General features: G+C 46.2%; 2 protein-coding genes across 2 annotated transcripts in view; one reads left to right on the top strand and one right to left on the bottom strand.

Annotated features, from left to right (window-relative positions):
* Positions 1-22108, top strand: part of LOC309557562 (contactin-associated protein-like 5) — a 691665-nt gene that overhangs the window by 412541 nt on the left and 257016 nt on the right. Inside the window, exon 13 of the mRNA XM_082260344.1 lies at positions 7336-7536. Within this exon, the coding sequence (XP_082116470.1) occupies positions 7336-7536 (201 nt within the window). The remainder of the gene's footprint in view (positions 1-7335; positions 7537-22108) is intronic.
* On the bottom strand, positions 13042-14415 carry LOC309557563 (uncharacterized protein; the record flags this gene model as incomplete). The annotated part of the gene is made up of 1 exon (XM_082260345.1): positions 13042-14415. One exon carries the CDS (start codon positions 14413-14415, stop codon positions 13117-13119), a length of 1299 nt encoding a protein of 432 aa, XP_082116471.1. The 3' UTR covers positions 13042-13116.

Below are 22108 nucleotides of genomic sequence, written 5' to 3'. Positions count from 1 at the left end.
CATCAGGGAGAATGACAGACGGTTGTGTTTACATCAGCCGCCTGCCTTTCTCCCTCTGCAGCGGGAGATCGTGAGTGACCGGTGGACATCGGAGCATCCCGTCACTCGTGCTAGCTCCCCAGGGAACGAGCGGGGGCGCGCCGCCGGCACAGGCGGCTGAGCGAGTGACGTACCCCTACGTCACTTTGCCCAGCAGCGGCTGCCTGCCGCAGTATATCTGCGGTGGGCGGTCGTTATGTGGTTAAAAAAATAAGCCGTTCTTTATCAGTTTTCAGAGGGCCGAGCACCGCTCACATGACCCATCGGCTCTCTCCTCTCCCTGTCTAACAGCTGCCTGCAGCGGGCAGGGCCGAGGATTCCTCACTGATGTCAGTCGGGAGGAGGGGAGGGGGAGAGGGGAGAGAGGCGGCGGGTCACATGAGCGGCCATCGACGCTCTGAAAACTTGTAAAGAATGGCTTATTTTTATAAAACACAGACCCAGGGGCACGCAGGATGATGTAGGCACGTAAACTGACTGGGGGGGAGGGAGCACACAGGGGCCCAGAAACAGCAGAACACAAGTGAACTGGATAGGAGGAGTGGCGGGGGCAGCATACAGAGGAACCAATCTCCTCCATTTTCCTCCTGCAGCTACCGGAGGGAAAAGGAGGACAGTGATTTCTCTACATGCTGCCCCCGCCACCCCTCCTAGCCAGGTGTAAAGGGGGGCCCGGTTGCAATTGCAGCCCCTGTAGTTACGCCTCTGTTCAGCGCAGACGCTAATATCAATGTACCAATATATGATGATTGCTAGCATAGGTGTGCGCACAGGGTGTGCCAGGTGTGTAAGAACATACCGTAATCCCCCTATGTGGAGCAGATTCCCCTTGTTTAGTCCCCTGATATTTCACAAAAGCCCCCTAATGGGGCTCCTAAAAAAAATGTAAAAAATAATTGATAAAATACAATTGTAAAAAATAAAATAATAAAAATAAAAGCTACTGATACCATCCACTGCCCTAGTGACACCAATCTCTGCCCTAATGACACCATCCACTGCCCTAGTGACACCAATCTCTGCCCTAATGACACCGTCCACTGCTCTACTGACACCGTCCACTGCCCTACTGACACCATCCACTGCTCTACTGACACCATCCACTGCCCTACTGACACCAACCACTGCTCTACTGACACCATCCTCTGCTATACTGACACTGTCCACTGCTCTACTGACACCATCCACTGCTCTACTGACACCGTCCACTGCCCTACTGACACCATCCACTGCTCTACTGACACCATCCACTGCTCTACTGACATCATCCACTGCTCTACTGACACCGTCCACTGCTCTACTGACACCAACCACTGCTCTACTGACACCAACCACTGCCCTACTGACACCATCCATTGCTCTACTGACATCATCCACTGCTCTACTGACACCGTCCACTGCCCTACTGACACCAACCACTGCTCTACTGACACCATCCACTGCTCTACTGACACTGTCCACTGCTCTACTGACACCATCCACTGCTCTACTGACACCATCCACTGCTCTACTGACATCATCCACTGCTCTACTGACACCGTCCACTGCCCTACTGACACCATCCACTGCTCTACTGACACCATCCACTGCTCTACTGACATCATCCACTGCTCTACTGACACCGTCTACTGCTCTACTGACACCGTCGACTGCTCTACTTACACCAACCACTGCCCTACTGACACCATCCACTGCTCTACTGACATCATCCACTGCTCTACTGACACCGTCCACTGCCCTACTGACACCAACCACTGCTCTACTGACACCATCCACTGCTCTACTGACACTGCCCACTGCTCTACTGACACCATCCACTGCCCTACTGACACCAATCTCTGCCCTAATGACACCGTCCATTGCTCTACTGACACCGTCAGTATATATAGACATGCACACACACATATATGATTACGTTTTGGGGTGCACACCCTGATGCAATAGACTGTGCACACCTGTGAATGCTAGCTAAACACTACAAGGACAATACAAAACCCCTCAATAGAATATATAACATAGGTCAGTGCAGCGCAGAAAAACCAATCACTAAAGAGCAAAAAAACAAGTCCATGAAGGCAGTAAATCTTGAAGATATCAGAATGACAGCCACAGTGAGAGAAATGTCCTATAACAGACATGCAAGTGCTACTACGAGTGAGTCCAGCCCGTCCACCACAGACTTGTCTCCCCGGACTGAATGCTGTCAGCACCATAGGCTAAATTGGACAGAGAACAAGAAGCAGCAAGTCATAAAGGTGCAGCATTAGCCCAGAATTAAAGGAGTTGTGAAAGCAGAAGGTGCATTCTATGCATTAAGATAAAAAGCCTTCTGTGTGCAGCAGCCCCCCTAATACTTACCTGAGCCCCCGCTCTGTCCAGCGATGTCCAGGAGTCCCTCAGCCGTCCTCCTTCCTGAGTGGCTGAGACACAGCTGCGGTGCCATTGGCTCCTGCGGCTGTCAATCAAAATCATTTAGCCAATCAGGAGGGGGGGAGGGCTGAACGACAGCTCCAAGTCAGAATGGACACAGTGAGCTGTGGCTCGGCTCAGGTGCTCCCATAGCAAGCTGCTTGCTGTGGGGGGCAGTTGGCCGGAGGGAGGGGCCAGGAGCAGCAAAGAGGGACCCGAGAAGAGGAGGATCCCGGCTGCTCTGTGCAAATCCAATTGCACAGAGGAGGGAAGTAGAAAATGTTTGGTATTTTTTTTTTAAAAGAATGAGTCTTTACAATCACTTTACAGCATTGTCACCTTTACATTAGAAAGCAGTTTAAGCGGCTCTTAAAAATGTTCTTTTTCCCGAGATGAATTCACCTTTGCATGGGTGGACGGAGCAATGAATCCTGCGATATTTACTGCCCCGGCTCCGTTTCTGCGGTTTTCCAGAAGCTCTGCGGAATGGTACCCGGTGAAGGGTGATAAAATAATATCTCTCCTGCTTAATGGCGGCAAATGATATTAAAGCGAGAGGGATAATGAGGAGAGGAAGGTTATCTTAGTTTATATGTTCCATAAATCTGGAAGGGCTCTTTGATAGCTTTGCATTCTCTGCCATGGAGCAACCATTAACTATTAGGTCGGGGAAAAAAAAAAATAGAATACAATTGGATATTGTGATGAAGGTAGAATGAACAGACCTTGTGAAGGGTATCTTGGCGTAAGGACTAATACAAATGTTTTTTTACATTTAAAATATAAACTAACTGGATAAATTTAATTAGTTTCAAACCCCTGAAATGAAAAATGAATAAAGCATATCCTTCAATAGTGTGTAATAGCCTCTATCCAAAGCACCGAGTGTGATTTCTATATCTGCTATCTTCATGAGCCACTTCTGACCGTCTATGCCACAGGTGTCAAACACAAGGCCCACGGGCCGAATCCGGCCCTCCAAGCCATTTCATGTGGCCCTCACACCTCTCCTGCAGCTGCAGAAGGGCTCCAGCCCTCCTCTGTTCCTCCTCCAGATCCTGTACCTTCTGCTTTCCAGCATTGCCTCCAGCTTCTTCCCAGCAGCAGCACAAGGTAATGGGGGTGCACTGTGTTGTAAGGGAGGGTGGGGGACTCAACTTCTGATGGTGGGGAGGCTCTTGACGTCTTATGTAAGGGTAGGGAATGCTCTGGACATCAGGTACAACCGGCCCTTTTCAGGGCAATCATAATGCTGATGCGGCCCGCGATTAAACTGAGTTTGACTCCCCTGACTCTATGCCAACATCATGCAATCCTGGGAGATGCCACCACCCCCTTCCCCAGCACACAGCAGGTGATTGACAGTGTTGGCTGTGCATGTTTCCCTATGAGACTGTATAGAAGGGGGTGTGCCCATTCCATCCACTCAGGTCTCAGATTACACTTAGCTCCCTCCATGACCTTCTCTCGAGAAGAGGAGATTAAGGGGAGATATGATCAACATGTATAAATACATAAGGGGTCCATATAGTGAAGTTGGTGTTGAGTTATTCACTTTAAGGTCATCACAGAGGACAAGGGGGGCACTTTTTACGTCTAGAGGAAATCAGATTTTGTCTCCAAATATGGAAAGGTTTCTTTACAGTAAGAGCTGTGAAAATGTTGAATCGACTCCCTCCAGAGGTGGTTCTGGCTAGCTCGATAGATTGCTTTAAAAAGGCCTGGATTCTTTCCTGGGTGTACTTAATATAAGTGGGTGCTAATATTTATAGGTAAAGTTGATCCAGGGAATATCCGATTGCCTCTCGGGGGATCAGGAAGGAATTTTTTCCCCTGCTGTAGCAAATTGGATCATGCTTTGCTGGGGTTTTTTGCCTTCCTCTGGATCAACTGTGGGTATAGGATTGTGTATATGGGATTGTATGGATGGGTTTTTTTGCTGTTTTTTTTTTATTGGTTGAGCCATATGTGTCTTTTTTTCAACCAGACTAACTTTGTAACTATGTACTGTGCAGTGTGTGACATCAGATCCCCTCCTCTTGCCTTCCAGGGCTAAGAAATGCTGTGCAAATTGTGGACTTTGATTGGTGTTAGAGGAGAGAGGGTGGCAAATAAATTGGTACAACTTATGTAGGAAGATTTATTTAATCTCTGTGTATGAGGCCAGTCACATCACCGCATAGATGTAATGATTTACAACCACTTTAACCATGTGCCCCCAAATCACGTACCTGGTACGTCATTTGATTTCAAGTGGTTGTACCGGAATGATATGCAGCTGCAGGCATCATCCTGGTACCACTTTTTAGAGCCAACGGTCAGCTCTTCTATTAGCAATCCTAGCGGCTAACTATCTACTCGATTACTATTACAAGCAGCAGGAATGGACGTTCCCCCCCCCCTCCTGCCACCTTTAGCGGCTCTCTCTGGCTCTCCCATCCCAACGGGAGACCCAAGCGACCAACCAGCACATCTGCCGGCTGGCCAAGGACCCATTGATTGGGTCTCTGCTATGGTAACCCAGAAGCGATGACATGAGATCACTTCCGGTTTAGCTGGCTGTCAACGGCACCATTTTTTGAAAATTGAAAGTATTTAAAAAGGCCGATCTTGGTGTTTTGAATTCTTTCAAGTGCAAAGAAGGAATTTGGGGTCTTATTGACCCCGGATTCCTCCCTAAAGAGTATTTGTCACGTGGCTAATTTATTGGGCAGATTTCCCTTCACTTCCTGTCCCATAGCCAAACAGGAGCTAAGAGGAAATCCCTCCATAGTTAGAGAATCCCTGGTTGTCACTAGAACTAGTGTCCCTAATGGAAGATTTCCCCTCTATTCCTGTTCTGGTGACAACCCAATATTTGGGATTTTCTTTTCTTTTAGTGAAAACAGTAAAACTGTATATTGTCAGGTATTATTATTATCATACAGGATTTATACGGCGCCAACAGGTTACGCAGCGCATTACAATATAAAGAGAGACAATACAATTCACCCCAGACGACGTCACTGTATGACGAAACGCGTTGGAATTGGCTGACGGCTGACGCATGCGCAGACGAGGGATGCAGTGGCCATCTTGTTGGTGGGAAACCCAACATTAGTTTTTGTGATTTAATCAAACGCTGACATTTGGATTTAACCATAGCGGTAAGGGTATTGAAGGTGTCTCCAGACCACAGTAATAGGAGGCTGATAGAGGGAATTGGACTTCATCTGCCATCTACACACCTGTACTTTGGGCGTTGTATGACCCTTTTGGGCCTAAGCTGCTGGTAAGAGTATCTAGTGACTCTATTTGGTGGTGGATCCCTCTCTCCTGTTGGATTGATTCGGACACTATTTCTCACGTGGAATCCATATTGTCAGATTGATCTTGTTTCTATTGAGATTAGCGTGACACCTTTCTATTATTGTACTTTGAAGATATTGTATTCATATCTTTCGTGTCAGCTGCTTTTCATTCATGATTTTATTGTATTGATTTATGTTTGTGTTATTAGCGCAGCAATTTTACCTATTACTAGAACTAGTATCCCTAATGGAAGATTTCCCCTCTATTCCTGCTCTGGTAACAACCCAACATTTGAGATTTTCTTTCCTTTTAGTGAAAACAGTAAAACTGTATATTGTCAGGTATTATTATTATCATACAGGATTTATACGGCGCCAACAGGTTATGCAGCGCATGACAATATAAAGAGAGAGAATACAATTCAATACAGGAGGGTTAAGAGGGCCTTGCTCATGAATTGCTTTGTTTGTTGTTTGTTGTTATTATCATCTTGAATTTGATTTGCTCATCTATTCGGGGAAGCCTATCCCACCTTCAGCTAACAACTGAACTTCAATTCAATACAAAAGGGTTAAGTGGGCCTTGCTCATAAGAGCTTACAATCTAATAGGGAAGTGCAGGTGGTGAAAAAGGTAATAACTGTGGGGATGAGCTGATAGAAGAATTAAAAGTTCAGTTGTTAGTTGGAGGTGGGATGGGCTTCCCGGAAGAGATGAGTTTTCAGGGATCGCGTAAAGGTGGCCAGAGTAGTACAGAGCTGGATAGATTGGGATAGGGTTCCAGAGGATGGGAGAGGCTCTATAGAAGTTCTCAACTTTAACACAGAAAGGAGGAGACTAGGGAGATAGAGAGCAGGAGGTCTTGGGAGGAGCGTAGAGGACAGTTTGGGTGATATTTGAAGACAAGGTTGGTGATGAAACTCGATCAGAGCTGTGAATTGCTTTGTATGTTGTTATTATCGTCTTGAATTTGATTTGCTCATCTATTCAGGGAAGCCTATCCCACCTCCAACTACCAACTGAACTTCAGTTCAATATAAGAGGGTTAAGTGGGCCCTGCTCATAAGAGCTTACAATCTAATAGGGAAGTGCAGGTGGTGAAAAAGGTAATAACTGTGGGGATGAGCTGATAGAAGAATTAAAAGTTCAGTTGTTAGTTGGAGGTGGGATAGGCTTCCCGGAAGAGATGAGTTTTCAGGGATCGCGTAAAGGTGGCCAGAGTAGCACAGAGCTGGATGGATTGGGATAGGGTTCCAGAGGAGGAGAGAGGCTCTATAGAAGTTCTGAACTTTAACACGGAAGGAGGAGACTAGGGAACTAGAGAGCAGGGGGTTTTTGGAGGAGCGGAGAGGACACTTTGGGAGATATTTGAAGACAAGATTGGTGATGAAACTCGGGGCAGAGCTCAGAATTGCTTTGTATGTTGTTATTATCATCTTGAATTTGATTCGCTGGGCAATCGGATACCAGTGGAGAGATTGGCAGAGAAGTGTCAGATTCTCTTTAAAAAGTTTGGTATACTCAGTTACACAAATGTATGTATATTTTAGTATGTGCTATCGCTTCAACACTGAGTATGTTTAAATGTTTCCTACAGAAGAGAAAATCTGGACCGTTGCTCAGCACAACATCACCGATCTAACTTCTGTACATGGATCAGTTTCCGGGAGGTCATACTCCGCCATACTTAACTACAGCGCCAGTGCTGAACAACTGGAGGCCATGATCAACAAAGTGGAATACTGCGAACAAGAGGTGGCCTATCACTGCAAACATTCACGGCTGCTCCATTCACCTAGTAAGTAAAACTAAAAAAATCACTGCTTAATTCTCATTTATCTGGTCATGTTATCTGCAGGGTCTTTTTTTTTTTTCATATTACATTTTGTATACTGTAATGCTTAGCTATAGAAATGGGATGGTGTTGGTGTTTCTTGCTCCACATGGGTTGGTTTTTATGTTTTCTCTTGGGCTGTTTTTCTCATGGTTCTCTTTAGGCTTGGTGTTCTATTTTCTCATGGGCTGGTTTTTATGGTTCTCTGGTTGGGCTTTGTGGTATATTTACCCTTGAGTTGATTTTTTGACTATTTTTGGGTTGGCTATTATGTTTTCTCCTAAGTTGTTATGGTTCTTTTTCAGATTGAGATTCTTTTTTCTCTTGGGATGGTTTTTAAGATTCGTTCTGGGCTAGGTGTCCTGTTTTATTTACAACCGCTTTTTTATGGTTCTCCTTGGGCTGAGTGCTATGTTTATCCTTGAGTTGTTTTTTTTTTTAGACTCTTTTTAGGTTGGGTGTTCTGTATTCTCTTAGGTTATTTTTTATGATTCTGTGTTGAGTGGTAATGTTTTCTCTTCTCTTGGGTTGGGTTTATGGTTCTAGTTCAGTTGGATGTTCTGTGTTCTCTTGGGATGGCTTTTAAGATTCACTTTGGGCTGGGTGTTCTGGTTTATCTACAATTAGTGTTTATGGTTCTTCTTGGGCTGAGTGTGGCTGAATGTTATGTTTACCCTTGAGTTGTTTTTTTTCTACTCTTTTTAGGTTGGGTGTTCTGTAGGTTATTTCTTATGATTCCGTGCTGGGTGGTAATGTTTTCTCTTCTCTTGGGTTGTGTATGAGGTTCTAGTTCAGTTGGATGTTCTGTGTTCTCTTGGGATGGTTTTTAAGGTTCTCTCTGGGTTGGGTGTTCTGTTTTCATTTGGGTCATATTTTTATTCTTCTGTTTGTCGGGTTGCCATCTCTTGAGTTTTTTTTATGGTTCTCTTTGCATTAAGTTTCAATGTTTTCTCTTAGATCAGGGTTCTTCAACCAGGGTTCCAAGGAATCCTGGGGTTCCTGCAGAAGTTACTAGGGACTCCTTGAACAAGGAGCAAATACTGCCTCTCAGATCAGGTCCCAGTGACACCATTGGTCTGTTTAGCTATCATTAAGGGGGTAATTCTTTCCAATGACCACAAGTGTAAGCAGCAATCTCCCCACTGACCATCACACTAATGTATCATGAGTTATAAATATGGTAATTTTTAGCAGGTGTTCCCTGAAACCAGAAGGTTATTTCAAGAGTTCCTCTGTGTTGAAAAGGTTAACAAAGGCTGTCTTAGATGTTTTGTTTTCTCTTGCAATGATTTTGAAGATTCTTTCTGGGCTGAGTGTTCTGTTTTCTCTTTGGTTGGTTTTTATAGTCCTTTTTGAGTCGAGTGAACAATTGTTTTTTTTTTTTCTTTCTTTCTTTTTTTTGTTTCTCTTTGGTTTGGGTTTTATGTTTTCTCTTGTGTTTTTATATCGTTCTTCTTGGGTTGGCTGTTCTGGTTTTTCTTGGGTTGGCTTTCACATTGCTTTCTTTGTGGTGGAAGTGCCAAATCCAGTTCATAATATCTAGTGGCCAACATGCCTTTTGAATTATATGGACTCCGCCTGCAGCTGCTGTCCTAAATCACATGAGCTAATATGTATCTAAAGACATATTTTATTTCAGTTATGGAAACAAATTGAGATATGGGAAAATGTGAACATTTAAAATACTGTATGTTCTGGAAATAGAAGCTTTTACATTTAGTAATTTTGTTATGCAGTCTATTGCTTTATACCAGCTGCTATTTTAGGAGGAGGAGGCTTAGAAGCATCACACTGATGAAGGCATCATTCTGCTCCCACCTCCTAAGCATATTCAAACTGCTGACTGACAGAATGGCGCAAACCATAAGAGCTCTGATTGGCTCTTTTGCCTCAATTACAGGGGATTAGAGGAAGAAGGTAAAAATACAGGTTCATTAATGCCATTTCTGCGTAAGAATACATTTTGTGATTTTTAAGGAATTTTTCTAATAATGTTTAAACAAAACACAAGGCCATGGAAATACCCTGTCAACTTGCTAATTTGGTTCAAATTGACAGTCTAAGTAACACCCTTGTCAACCAAGGTCCTTCCTGGTATTCAAGATGTTAAAGTATGCAAAACAAAATTCCCTGGTCTAATGAAACAAAGATTGAACCCTTTGGCCTGAATGGCAAGCTTCATGTTTGAAGGAAACCAGGCACCACTCATCACCTGGCCAATACCATTCCTACAGTGAAGCATGGTGGTGGCAGCATCATGCTGTGGGGATGTTTTTCAGCAGCAGGAACTGGGAGACTAGTCAGGATTGAAGGAAAGATGAATTCAGCAATGTACAGAGACATCCTTGATGAAAACGTGCTCCAGAGTGCTTTGGACTTCAGACTGGGGCGAAGGTTCATCTTCCAATAGGAAAACGACCCTAAGCACACAGCCAAGATAACAAAGGAGTAGCTACAGGACAACTCTGTGAATGTCCTTAAGTGGCCCAGCCAGAGCCCAGACTTGAACCCGATTGAATATCTCTGGAGAGATGTGAAAATGGCTGTACACCGACCCTCCCCATCCAACCTGATGGAGCTTGAGAGGTCCCGCAAAGAAGAATGGGAGAAACTTCCCAAAAATAGGTGTGTCAAGCTTGTAGCATCATACTCAAAAATACTTGAGGCTGTAATTGGTGCCAAAGGAGCTTCAACAAAGTATTGAGCAAAGGGTGTGAATACTTATGTACAGTACATGTGATTTTTTTTCGTTTTTCTATTTTTAATACATTTGCAAATATTTCAAACAATCTTCTTTCACATTGCCATTATGGGGGATTGTTTGTATATTTTTGAGGAAAATAATGAATTGAATCCATTTTGGAATAAAGCTGTAACATAACAAAATGTGGAAAAAGCAAAGTGCTGTAAATACTTTCCGGATTCACTGTATATAGAGGAGTCAGGACCTCCTTCCTCCTGCTGGTGATCCCTCCAGAGATATAAAGATCTATATAGAGGGATCAGGACCTCCTTCCTCCTGCTGGTGACCCCTCTAGTGGTAGAAGATCTATATAGAAGAATCAGGACCTCCTTCCCCCAGCTGGTGACCCCTGTAGTGATATAAGGATATATATATAGAGGAATTAGGACCTCCTTCCTCATGCTGATGATCCATTTAGTGATAACTAAAGATCTATATAGTGGAATCAGGGCATCTTACCTCCAGCTGGTGATCCCTCTAGTGATATAACGATCTATATGGAGGAATCAGAACCTCCTTCCTCCAGCTGGTGATCCCTTTAGTGATAGCTAAAGATCTATATAGTGGAATCAGGGCCTCTTTCCTCCAGCTGGTGATCCCTTTAGTGATATAAAGAGCTATATAGGGGTATCAGGGCCTCTTTCCTCCTGCTGGTGACCCCTCCACTGATATAAAGATCTAAATAATAGAATAAGGACCGCTTTCCATCAGCTGGTGATCCCTTTAGTGATATAAAGATCTATATAGGGGTATCAGGGCCTCTTTCTTCCTGCTGGTGATCCCTTTAGTGATATAAAGATCTATATGGAGGAATCAGGACCTCCTTCCTCCAGCTGGTGATCCCTTTAGTGATATAAAAATCTAAATAGTAGAATAAGGACTGCTTTCCTCCAGCTGGTGATCCCTTTAGTGATAACTAAAGATCTATATATGGGAATCAGGACCTCTTTCCTCCTGCTGGTGACCCCTCTATTGATATAAAGATCTATATGGAGGAATAATGACCTCCTTCCTCCAGCTGCTGATCCCTTTAATGATAACTAAAGATCTTTATAGAGGAATCAGGGCCCCTTTCCTCCAGCTGGTGATCCCTTTAGTGATATAAAGAGCTATATAGGGGTATTAGGGCCTCTTTACTCCTGCTAGTGACCCCTCTAGGGATATAAAGATCTATATAGAGGAATCAGGACCTCCTTCCTCTGGATGATGATCTCGCTAGCGATTCACTTTGCTCACTGCCACACAATGAACTGGTAAAGTGGTCCAATATCCAACACAACGTTGGATGTTGGACCACTTTGCCAGTTCATTGTGTAGATCACTTTACCAGTTCAATGTGTAGATCACTTTCCCAGTTCATTGTGTAGATCACTTTACCAGTTCAATGTGTAGATCACTTTCCCAGTTCATTGTGTAGATCACTTTACCAGTTCAATGTGTAGATCACTTTACCAGTTCATTGTGTAGGTCTCTTTACCAGTTCAATGTGTGGATGAGATTCAACAGCAAAGAAAACCTGAACTTGGAGTGAACTGTCCAGATTTGTTGCGAGTTCGGACTGGCGTGAATTGATTTGGTTATCTTTATTCATCATATTCTAGAATTTTCTTAACATTGTAGCTCTGCCTAATTCAGTGACATTTTCTGTATTGTGCCAAAATATACATTATTTTTTTTATTGATTGCTACAGTCTATTTAAAACCAAATTTGAAAAATATAAGGGGGAGAGGTGTAGAGCTTCGGAACAATTGTCTTCCAAGGCAGCTCCTGTTCACTCTGTTGAGCTGTGGTGAAGTTAATATCAAAAATGAACCTTGGCAAACTTCATGATAATTCCTCAACATACAACATTATAATTTTACATTAACCCGAAGAGTTCAGCCAGCTTTACCTATAAAAACTTTGCATCTTCCTCTGTTGTTTTCTAGCAAGCACAGAATCCAGGAGGCCTCATTAGGAACACAAGATGTAATGATATAAGTCAATAGGTAATGAGATACTCACTTCTCCTTAGCGCCAAATCTGAGTTTCAGAACAAAGACAAGAATCTCATTTAAAATAAATTTCATGCAAAACTCTGTCTGGTTAGTTATGGTTGTTAAGAGATTGAATAACTTCTTTGCTGTTCTTTCCCAGCGTGAGGCCAATATTTAATTTACAGGTACTGTATGCTAAGAATGTGCAATCCACTTTGTCTGATAAAGCATTGATGAGGCACGCTGATGCTGGAAGGATTCTTGATAGGCAGCTGCAGCATCAAGGAGATAATTGAGATGATACGCTTGTGCTATTGTCAAACAAAAGAGCACAATACTTCTAGGGGCTTGTCCACAAGTGAGGTTTTGGGACGGTAAAACCCATTTTTTTTGGTTGAAAATGTAATCTTTATTTGCATAAAAGATATACAAAAAACAATACTTTTGTCGGGGTACATTCTCCCCTGTACTGCGACGCAGCGCATAAATACACTACATTACAATACATTTCCGGTCATACTAATAAATACATTCAATCACATACATTCATTCTGCGGTATGATGCCTGATGTGTTGTGCGGAGTAATGCTACCCCGTGCCATCACATCATGCATGACGCCGCAATACCCCTGAAGCATGAAACTAAATACATTGTCTATACGTTGCATTACTCATAACTGTATCAATACTATAACATTTTCAAAAAGCAACAGGTGTGATGGGGGGTGGGAGAGAGGGGTAAGGGGAGGGGAATGAAATCACAGGCCCGAAGCTTTATTGAATGGACAAAGACACACAAGGGAGAGTGGGGGAAGGGGAAATCTTCAGACCTCCTCTTCCTCCATGAGATCCATCAGGTTATAGTCTCTGAGCAGACTGTGGACCAGTCTGCGACAGTCCTCAATGGACATCCTCTCCCGCTGGTGGATAAGGCGCTTTCTGGCGCACCATAAAGCGTCCTTAAAGCAGCACAACACCCGCCAGGCGTTGTCAATGTCCTCCTGGGAAAAAGTTCCATGAAAAAGTCCATTCAGCACAGCAAAATGTGTGATGGCAGTCTGTGGAACAAAGTCTCTCAGTTCAGGTTCCAAGGCCCTCAACAGGCTCTGTGCAAATGAGCACTCCCAGAAAACGTGAAATGACGTTTCCTCATGGATGATACAAAAGGGGCAGTGCCTGTATCTGCACAAGTTTCTGGCATGCATAAATGTCCTGAGTGGCAAACCCCCCTGGACAGCCATCCACGCCAGATCTTTATGCCTGTTGGTGAGTCCCTTTGAAGAAACATTCCTCCAGACCACTTTGCAAGTGGCTGAAGGGAGGCCTGGAACAGTCTCAGCAATGTCCGATGCTCTGATCAACTTGTAGATAGTTTTTGGCTTCCACAAGTCGGGCTTAACTCCATGCAGCCCCAGCTCCTTGATGAACTTGAAAGTGTCCAAGTAGTACCAAGGAGTGTCCCAGTTGTAGGGGATGGAGCTGTCCCATTTGTCCCATCCAAGGGACCTCCAGAGAGGCAGGAGGAAAAAACGGGACATGGAGTTGCCTCCAGAGTCCGAAGTTTTGTCAATCAAAGTTCTGTGGATGCAGTTGCAGGCAAAGAACACCCCCAGTAACGTTGCGATGTCGGGCACGCCCTTACCGCCCTTGAGGGGTTCCTTGAACATGACTGCTCGCTTCACTCTGTCCATCTTGGAGCCCCAGATGAAGTGGAACACCGCCCTGGTGATGGCCTTGCAGGTGTTGACCCGGGGGGGCCAGGCCTGGGCGAGGTACTGCAACACAGGGAGGATCTCGCTGCGGAGTACCAGTGTTTTCCCTTCGATGGTGAGTTCTCTGAGGCTCCATAGTCCAAACTTTTGTCTCATCTTGGACAGTCTCTCCTCCCAAGACTTCAGGGCTGCGCCCTCAGCTCCAAACCAAACTCCAAGAATTTTGATGAAGTCCGTCTTGATGCTGAAAGGGATGGATGCAGAAGAAGGCAGGAACCACTTTCCGAAGAGCATGATCTCTGACTTCCCGCAGTTGACTTTTGCCCCTGAAGCTTTGCCGAAGTCCTCACAGGTCTGGACGAGCGAGTCGATGGAGCGCTGGTCAGCACAGAACACCGTTACGTCGTCCATGTAGAGTGAGCACTTGACAACCCTTCTGTCCGGTCCCGGTGCGGTGATCCCTCTGATCTCTGGGTTCTGTCGGATGCATTCGGCAAAGAGCCTTATACAGCAAACAGATCCTCAGAGAGTTCTTTGCCATGATGGTCTGAGCACTGACAGGCTGACCCCCCACCCCTTCATCCTTTGCAGCAATGCTGGCAGCACTCATATGTCTATTTCCCAAAGACAACCTCTGGATATGACGCTGAGCACATGCACTCAACTTCTTTGGTCAACCATGGCGAGGTCTGTTCTGAGTGGAACCTGTCCTGTTAAACTGCTGTATGGTCTTGGCCACCGTGCTGCAGCTCAGTTTCAGGGTCTTGGCAATATTCTTATAGCCTAGGTCAGTGATGGCGAACATTGGCACCCCAGATGTTTTGGAACTACACTTCCCATGATTCTCAACTAGACTGCAGAGTTCATGAGCATCATGGGAAATGTAGTTCCAAAACATCTGGGGTGCCAAGGTTCACCATCACTGGCCTAGGTCATCTTTATGTAGAGCAACAATTCTTTTTTTCAGATCCTCAAAGAGTTCTTTGCCATGAGGTGCCATGTTGAACTTTCAGTGACCAGTATGAGAGAGTGAGAGCGATAACACCAAATTTAACACACCTGCTCCATATTCAAACCTGAGACCTTGTAACACTAACGAGTCACATGACACCGGGGAGGGAAAATGGCTAATTGGGCCAAATTTGGACATTTCACTTAGGGGTGTACTCACTTTTGTTGCCAGCAGTTTAGACATTAATGGCTGTGTGTTGAGTTATTTTGAGGGGACAGCAAATTTACATTGTTATACAAGCTGTACACTAACTACATTGTAGCAAAGTTTAATTTCTTCAGTGATGTCACATGAAAAGATAGAATAAAAAAATTTACAAAAATGTGAGGTACTGTATGTAGCAGAATAGATTCATGAAGTAATTCAATTTTTTTTTTGCATTTTTTATTGGATATGTTTTATAGCAGAAAGTAAACAAATGTTGTTTTTTTTTTTTTTGCTTTGTGCAATGGTGCGCAGTCATGTTGGAACAGGAAGGGGACATCCCCAAACTCTTCCCACAAAGTTGGGAGCATGAAATTGTCCAAAATGTCTTGGTATGCTGACACTTTAAGAGTTTCCTTCACTGGAACTAAGGGGCCAAGCCCAACCCCTGAAAAACAACTCCACACCATAATCCCTCCTCCACCAAATGATTTGGACCAGTGCACAAAGCAAGATCCTGACCTCAACTCCATCGAACACCTTTCGGATTAATTAGATCGGACACTGAGAGCCAGGCCTTCTCATTTAACATCAGTGTCTGACCTCACAAATGCGTTTCTGGAAGAATGGTCAAACATTCCCATAGACACACTCCTAAACCTCATGGACAGCCTTCCCAGAAGAGTTGAGGCTGTTATAGCTACAAAGGGTGGGCAAACTCGATATTGAACCCTATGGATTAAGACTGGGATGCCATGTAAAGGAAACACTTTTATTAGTATTGTGTGTGTATATATATATATATATATATATAGACACACTCCTAAACCTTGTGGACAGCCTTCCCAGAAGAGTTGAAGCTGTTATAGCTGCAAAGGTTGGGCCAACTCAATATTGAACCCTACGGACTAAGACTGGGATGCCATTAAAGTTCATGTGCGTGTAAAGGAAATACTTTTGGTAATATATATATATATATATAGACACACTCCTAAACCTTGTGGACAGCCTTCCCGGAATAGTTGAAGCTGTTATAGCTGCAAAGGGTGGGCCAGGTCAATATTTAACCCTACTGACTAAGACTGGGATGACATTAAAGTTCATGTGTGTGTAAAGGTAGGCGTCCCAATACTTTTGACAGTATAGTTTTCAAGCAAATAGTGCTTAGTGAAGTTTTTGTTGAGTATCGTGACTGTTTCGATGTTTGTAATTTGGCCGCAGAGGTGGAGTTCGGCTTCGACCAGTGCGGAGAACCATTTTTCCAAGAACAGAATGCTTTTGGTCACCCTGTGTCTTCCTATGAATGGGATTCTTAACTTCAAGGATTCTTTTTGTGCAACCCGTGAAAAGCTAGAAAATAACAGATCCATTGTATACAATCTCATCTGATAAACAGCAAACTTGAGAAAGCCTGTATTGTATTTCCAGACATTGTGAAGGGATACTCTACAAATCAAACCAATGTGTTTTCTCTCCTCATCATAGGAACTGTAATCCTGAGTCAGTCCCGTGCTAGATGCACACATGAATGAAGATAGATTGTTACTGATGACTCCTCATCCTTGGGTAGAGACCTAGTATTGTTTATTTGCCCAGGGTGACCTTTTATCTGTTTTTTTAAGTGTCTTTTCTGAGTTCTGTTGATTGTGCTATCAGAATCCAGGAGAAAAGCTATTGATTTAAAGTGCAATTTTCAGAATTTACTGCCGCCTGGCCTCTGTTGTGTTGTTACCGTGTTCTGTGATGTGATAATTGGTCTGAGTGTTACATGATAAGAGATAGGAGTGCTGTAGGGGCAGACTAACTGTAATCAGCTGTAGATTGCTACATTGAATTACACCTCTGAAATCTTTGCGCCAGTGGCGGAGCTAGACTTTTAAAACAGGGGTGGCAAAGGGGTGGCAAGGTATTATTTTGGGGGGTCAATATACAAAGTGTTCAATTACACTAAAAATACGTTTCCTGTGTGTGCTGCCGCATTATGTTTTGTTTTGGAGCACGAAGGAGTTGCGTGTCAGCTTAACCAATGAAAAGTGTAGCAGCAACACGTCCCCCATATAGATCCCCCCGTACAGTAGACCAGGGTGAGGTGAGGTACTGTCCCCCATATAGATTCCCCCTACAGCAAGCCAGGGTGAGGTCAGGGGACCTCACCCTGGCCTACTGTACGGGAGGAGATCAACATGGGGGGCAGGACCTCATCTCACCCTGGTCTACTGTAAGGGGGATCTATATGGGGGACCTCACCTCACCCTGGCCTGCTGTAAGGGAGGAGATCTATATGGGGGACGGAACCTCACCTCACCCTGGCCTGCTGTAAGGGGGATCTATATGGGGGACCTCACCTCACCCTGGCCTGCTGTAAGGGGGGGATCTATATGGGGGACCTGGTCCCCCATATAGATCCCCCCTTACAGCAGGCCAGGGTGAGGTGAGGTCCCCCATATAGATCCCCCCTTACAGCAGGCCAGGGTGAGGTGAGGTCCCCCATATAGATCCCCCCTTACAGCAGGCAAGGGTGAGGTGAGGTCCCCCATATAGATCCCCCTTACAGCAGGCCAGGGTGAGGTGAGGTCCCCCATATAGATCCCTCCCTTACAGTCAGCAGACCGGGCATTGGGCAAGGGCAGGTTCCCCATAAGATAGATCCCCTTTCCTTTACAGACTTCTCACTACTCAGTCAGTCACTAGTACAGTCAGACAGTACTACAGTAGTAGTCTCTTACCTACCTTTTGTAGTGACCAGCATGCCCCCCATCAATGTAGTGACCAGCGTACTCCCCCATCAATGTAGTAACCAGCATGCCCCCCATCAATGTAGTAACCAGCATGCCCCCCATCAATGTAGTGACCAGCGTACCCTCCCATCAATGTAGTGACCAGCGTACCCTCCCATCAATGTAGTGACCAGCGTACCCTCCCATCAATGTAGTGACCAGCGTACCCTCCCATCAATGTAGTGACCAGCGTACCCTCCCATCAATGTAGTGACCAGCGTACTCCCCCATCAATGTAGTGACCAGCGTACTCCCCCATCAATGTAGTGACCAGCGTACTCCCCCATAAATGTAGTGACCAGCGTACTCCCCCATAAATGTAGTGACCAGCGTACTCCCCCATAAATGTAGTGACCAGCGTACTCCCCCCATAAATGTAGTGACCAGCATGCCGTGTCCCCTTCAATGCAGAGACCAGAGAGACTTACCGTCCTAAGGTAGAAGAAGAACACAGCCTGACACAGACACATCCATCCCACATGTTCAGTCTGTGAGTCTGCCTGGCCTGCGGCTAGTTCTCTTCGTGACCGAGCGGTGAGCGCGGCACAGCGAACCAATCACGTCGTGAGTAGCGGCACAGTGAACCAATCAGGTGTGCAGGCACGCGTGATGGGTTAGCTGTGCAGCTGCTCACGGCACCGCTGCTGCTCACCGCTCAGTCACAGTCAGGAGAACTAGCTGCAGGCGCGGAGGCGCCCACGCTCTATTGTTCAGCACAGCCAATGAGTGCAGAGGCGTAACTAGAACCTTCAGGGCCCCGGTGCAAGAAACCATGAAGGGCCCCCCCTGACCCCCGGGGCGACCCAGGTGTACAGGGATGAGGCATGGACCCCCTGGAGCATGGGGTTTGAATGAGTCGCAGGGGTGGTGGTAGTGATGGGGGATGGAATGAGATCAGTGGCAGCAGTGATGGGATGAGTGACAGCAGTGATGGGATGAGTGACAGCAGGGATGGGATGAGTGACAGCAGGGATGGGATGAGTGACAGCAGTGATGGGATAAGTGACAGCAGGGATGGGATGAGTGGCAGCAGTGATGGGATGAGTGACAGCAGGGATGGGATGAGTGACAGCAGGGATGGGATGAGTGGCAGCAGGGATGGGATGAGTGGCAGCAGTGATGGGATGGGATGAGTGGCAGCAGTGGTGGGATGGTATGAGTAGCAGTGGTGATGGGATGGGATGGTATGGCAGTGGTGGTGAAGGGGGTGGGATAAGTGGCAGCAGTGGTGGTGGTGAGGGGGGTGGCGAGTGGCAGCGGTGGTGATGGTGAGGTGGGTGGGATCAGTGGCAGCTGAGGTGGGATGGGATGAGTGACAGTTGTGGTGGTAAAAAAAGGGTGGGATCAGTGGCAGTGGTGGTGGGGTGAAGGGGGTGGGATCAGTGGTGGTGGTGAGGGGGGTGATCAGTGGCAGCAGTGGTGGTGTTGAGGGGGGGGGTGGCACCAGTGGCAGTGAGGGAGGCTGGGATTCGTGGCAGCAGTGGTGGTGAGGGGGGTGGGACTAGTAGCAGCACTGGTGCTGGTGAGGTTGGGATTAGTGGCAGCGGTGGTGGTGAGTGGGGTGGCTGCAGTGTTGGTGAGTGGGGGGGGTGAGATTAGTGGCAGCGGGGGTGGTGAGGGGGGTAGGATTAGTGGCAGCGGTGGTGGTGAGGGGGGTGGGATTAGTGGCAGCGTTGGTGGTGAGTGGGGGGGTGGAATAAGTGGTAGCGGGGGTGGTAGGGGGATGGGATTAGTGGCAGCGGTGGTGGTGAGTGGGGGGGTGGAATAAGTGGTAGCGGGGGTGGTAGGGGGGTGGGATTAGTTGCAGCGTTGGTGGTGAGTGGGGGGGTGGAATAAGTGGTAGCGGGGGTGGTAGGGGGGTAGGATTAGTGGCAGAGGTGGTGGTGAGGGGGGTGGCACCAGTGGCAGTGAGGGGGGATGGATTATTTGCAGTGGTGGAGCCATCCCCCCATCACCACAGATCTCAACTCTATCCCCATCACCTCTGTTGTAGTTCTGACGATATGTATATATACTGTATACAGCCCTTAAACTTTCCAGAGGTGGAGGAGCATGGGTTCAGTAGTTGCACTTACTTGGTCATTAAATCGATTCCTCCCCAGTGTTCCTGTACCTCCAGAGATGCCGGTCTCCTTGCAAAGGGGAGAGCTCCTCCCCCTTTAACTCTATTGGAGTCAGCTAGTCAGCTGACTCTGTCAGTGTTAAACTCCGCACATAGTTAGGCTAGGTGGGCGGGGCGGTCCAGGCTCTAGTATGGTGCGGTGCTGCTTAGCTTAGCTTAGCCTCCCCTCCCCTCAGCGGCCGGCCGCACGGCCATCCCGATCCATCCCTCTCTGCACGGCGGAGCGGACAGGCGGGAGATCGGGAGGACAAGCCCCTAAACAGCAGCACAGCCAGAACGGGCAGGCTACTCACGGACACGGTGCGAGAATGGCAGCGAGCGGGGGTAGTTCCGCCACACACACTTGTAATGTTTCAGCGAGCGGGGTGGCAACAGGGGTGTCAAGGACTTTGTCTGGGGTGTCAATTGCCACCCCAGCTAGCCCTCTGGCTCCGCCACTGCTTTGCGCACTCCAAATTATCGCCATTGCTCATTTCGAAGCTTACAGCTTTTCTGCTAATTCATAGCCCAAGGGTTTCTCTCCTACTTATGAATGGAATGCCATATTGTGATAAAGTGTTAAAGTATTTAAAATAATTTTCAGTCCACATGTTCAGGACAAACAATATTTTCCAAAGAGAGAGCAGCTTTACTGAAAGACCTAGAGTAAGAAGTATCTCGCTCTTATCACTTCTGTTGCCATCTGTATCTTGGCTATGACTCATTACTGTCCTTTGGCTTGTTCCTTGGCTACACTTCTGCTTGATCCCAACCTGCAACCATTTGTTGCTGACCTTTGGCTTGTTCCTTGACTACACTTCTGCTTGATCCCAACCTGCAACCACTGGTTACTGGCCTTTGGCTTGTTCCTTGACTACACTTCTGCTTGATCCCAACCTGCAACCTCTCATTACTGACCTTTGGTTTGTTCTTTGATTACACTTCAGCTTGATCCCAACCTGCAACCACTCGTTACTGACCTTTGGCTTGTTCCTTGACTACACTTCTGCTTGATCCCAACCTGCAACCACTGGTTACTGGCCTTTGGCTTGTTCCTTGACTACACTTCTGCTTGATCCCAACCTGCAACCTCTCATTACTGACCTTTGGTTTGTTCTTTGATTACACTTCAGCTTGATCCCAACCTGCAACTACTCGTTACTGACCTTTGGCTTGTTCCTTGACTACACTTCTGCTTGATCCCAACCTGCAACCACTCGTTACTGTCCTTTGGCTTGTTCCTTGACTACACTTCTGCTTGATCCCAACCTGCAACCATTTGATGCTAACCTTTGGCTGGTTTACTGACTACACTTCTGCTTGATCCCAACCTGCAACCACTCATTACTGACCTTTGGCTTTTTCCTTGACTACACTTCTGCTTGATTCCAACCTGCAACCACTCGTTACTGACCTTTGGCTTGTTCCTTGGCTACACTTCTGCTTGATCCCAACCTGCAACCATTTGTTGCTGAACATTGGCGTATTTACTGACTACACTTCTGCTTGATCCCACCCTGCAACCATTCATTACTGACCTTTGGCTTTTTCCTTGACTACACTTCTGCTTGATCCCAACCTGCAACCATTCATTACTGACCTTTGGCTTGTTCCTTGACTACACTTCTGCCTGATCCCAACCTGCAACCATTTGTTGCTGACCTTTGGCTTGTTCCTTGACTACACTTCTGCTTGATCCCAACCTGCAACCACTGGTTACTGGCCTTTGGCTTGTTCCTTGACTACACTTCTGCTTGATCCCAACCTGCAACCTCTCATTACTGACCTTTGGTTTGTTCTTTGATTACACTTCAGCTTGATCCCAACCTGCAACCACTCGTTACTGACCTTTGGCTTGTTCCTTGACTACACTTCTGCTTGATCCCAACCTGCAACCACTGGTTACTGGCCTTTGGCTTGTTCCTTGACTACACTTCTGCTTGATCCCAACCTGCAACCACTCGTTACTGTCCTTTGGCTTGTTCCTTGACTACACTTCTGCTTGATCCCAACCTGCAACCATTCATTACTGACCTTTGGCTTGTTCCTTGACTACACTTCTGCCTGATC

This window comes from Pelophylax lessonae (assembly GCF_965119305.1).
Source record: "Pelophylax lessonae genome assembly, chromosome: 6".
Taxonomy (NCBI): Eukaryota; Metazoa; Chordata; class Amphibia; order Anura; family Ranidae; genus Pelophylax; species Pelophylax lessonae.
Note: the sequence above shows the minus strand (reverse complement) of the source record. Positions and strands in the feature narration are given on the sequence as shown.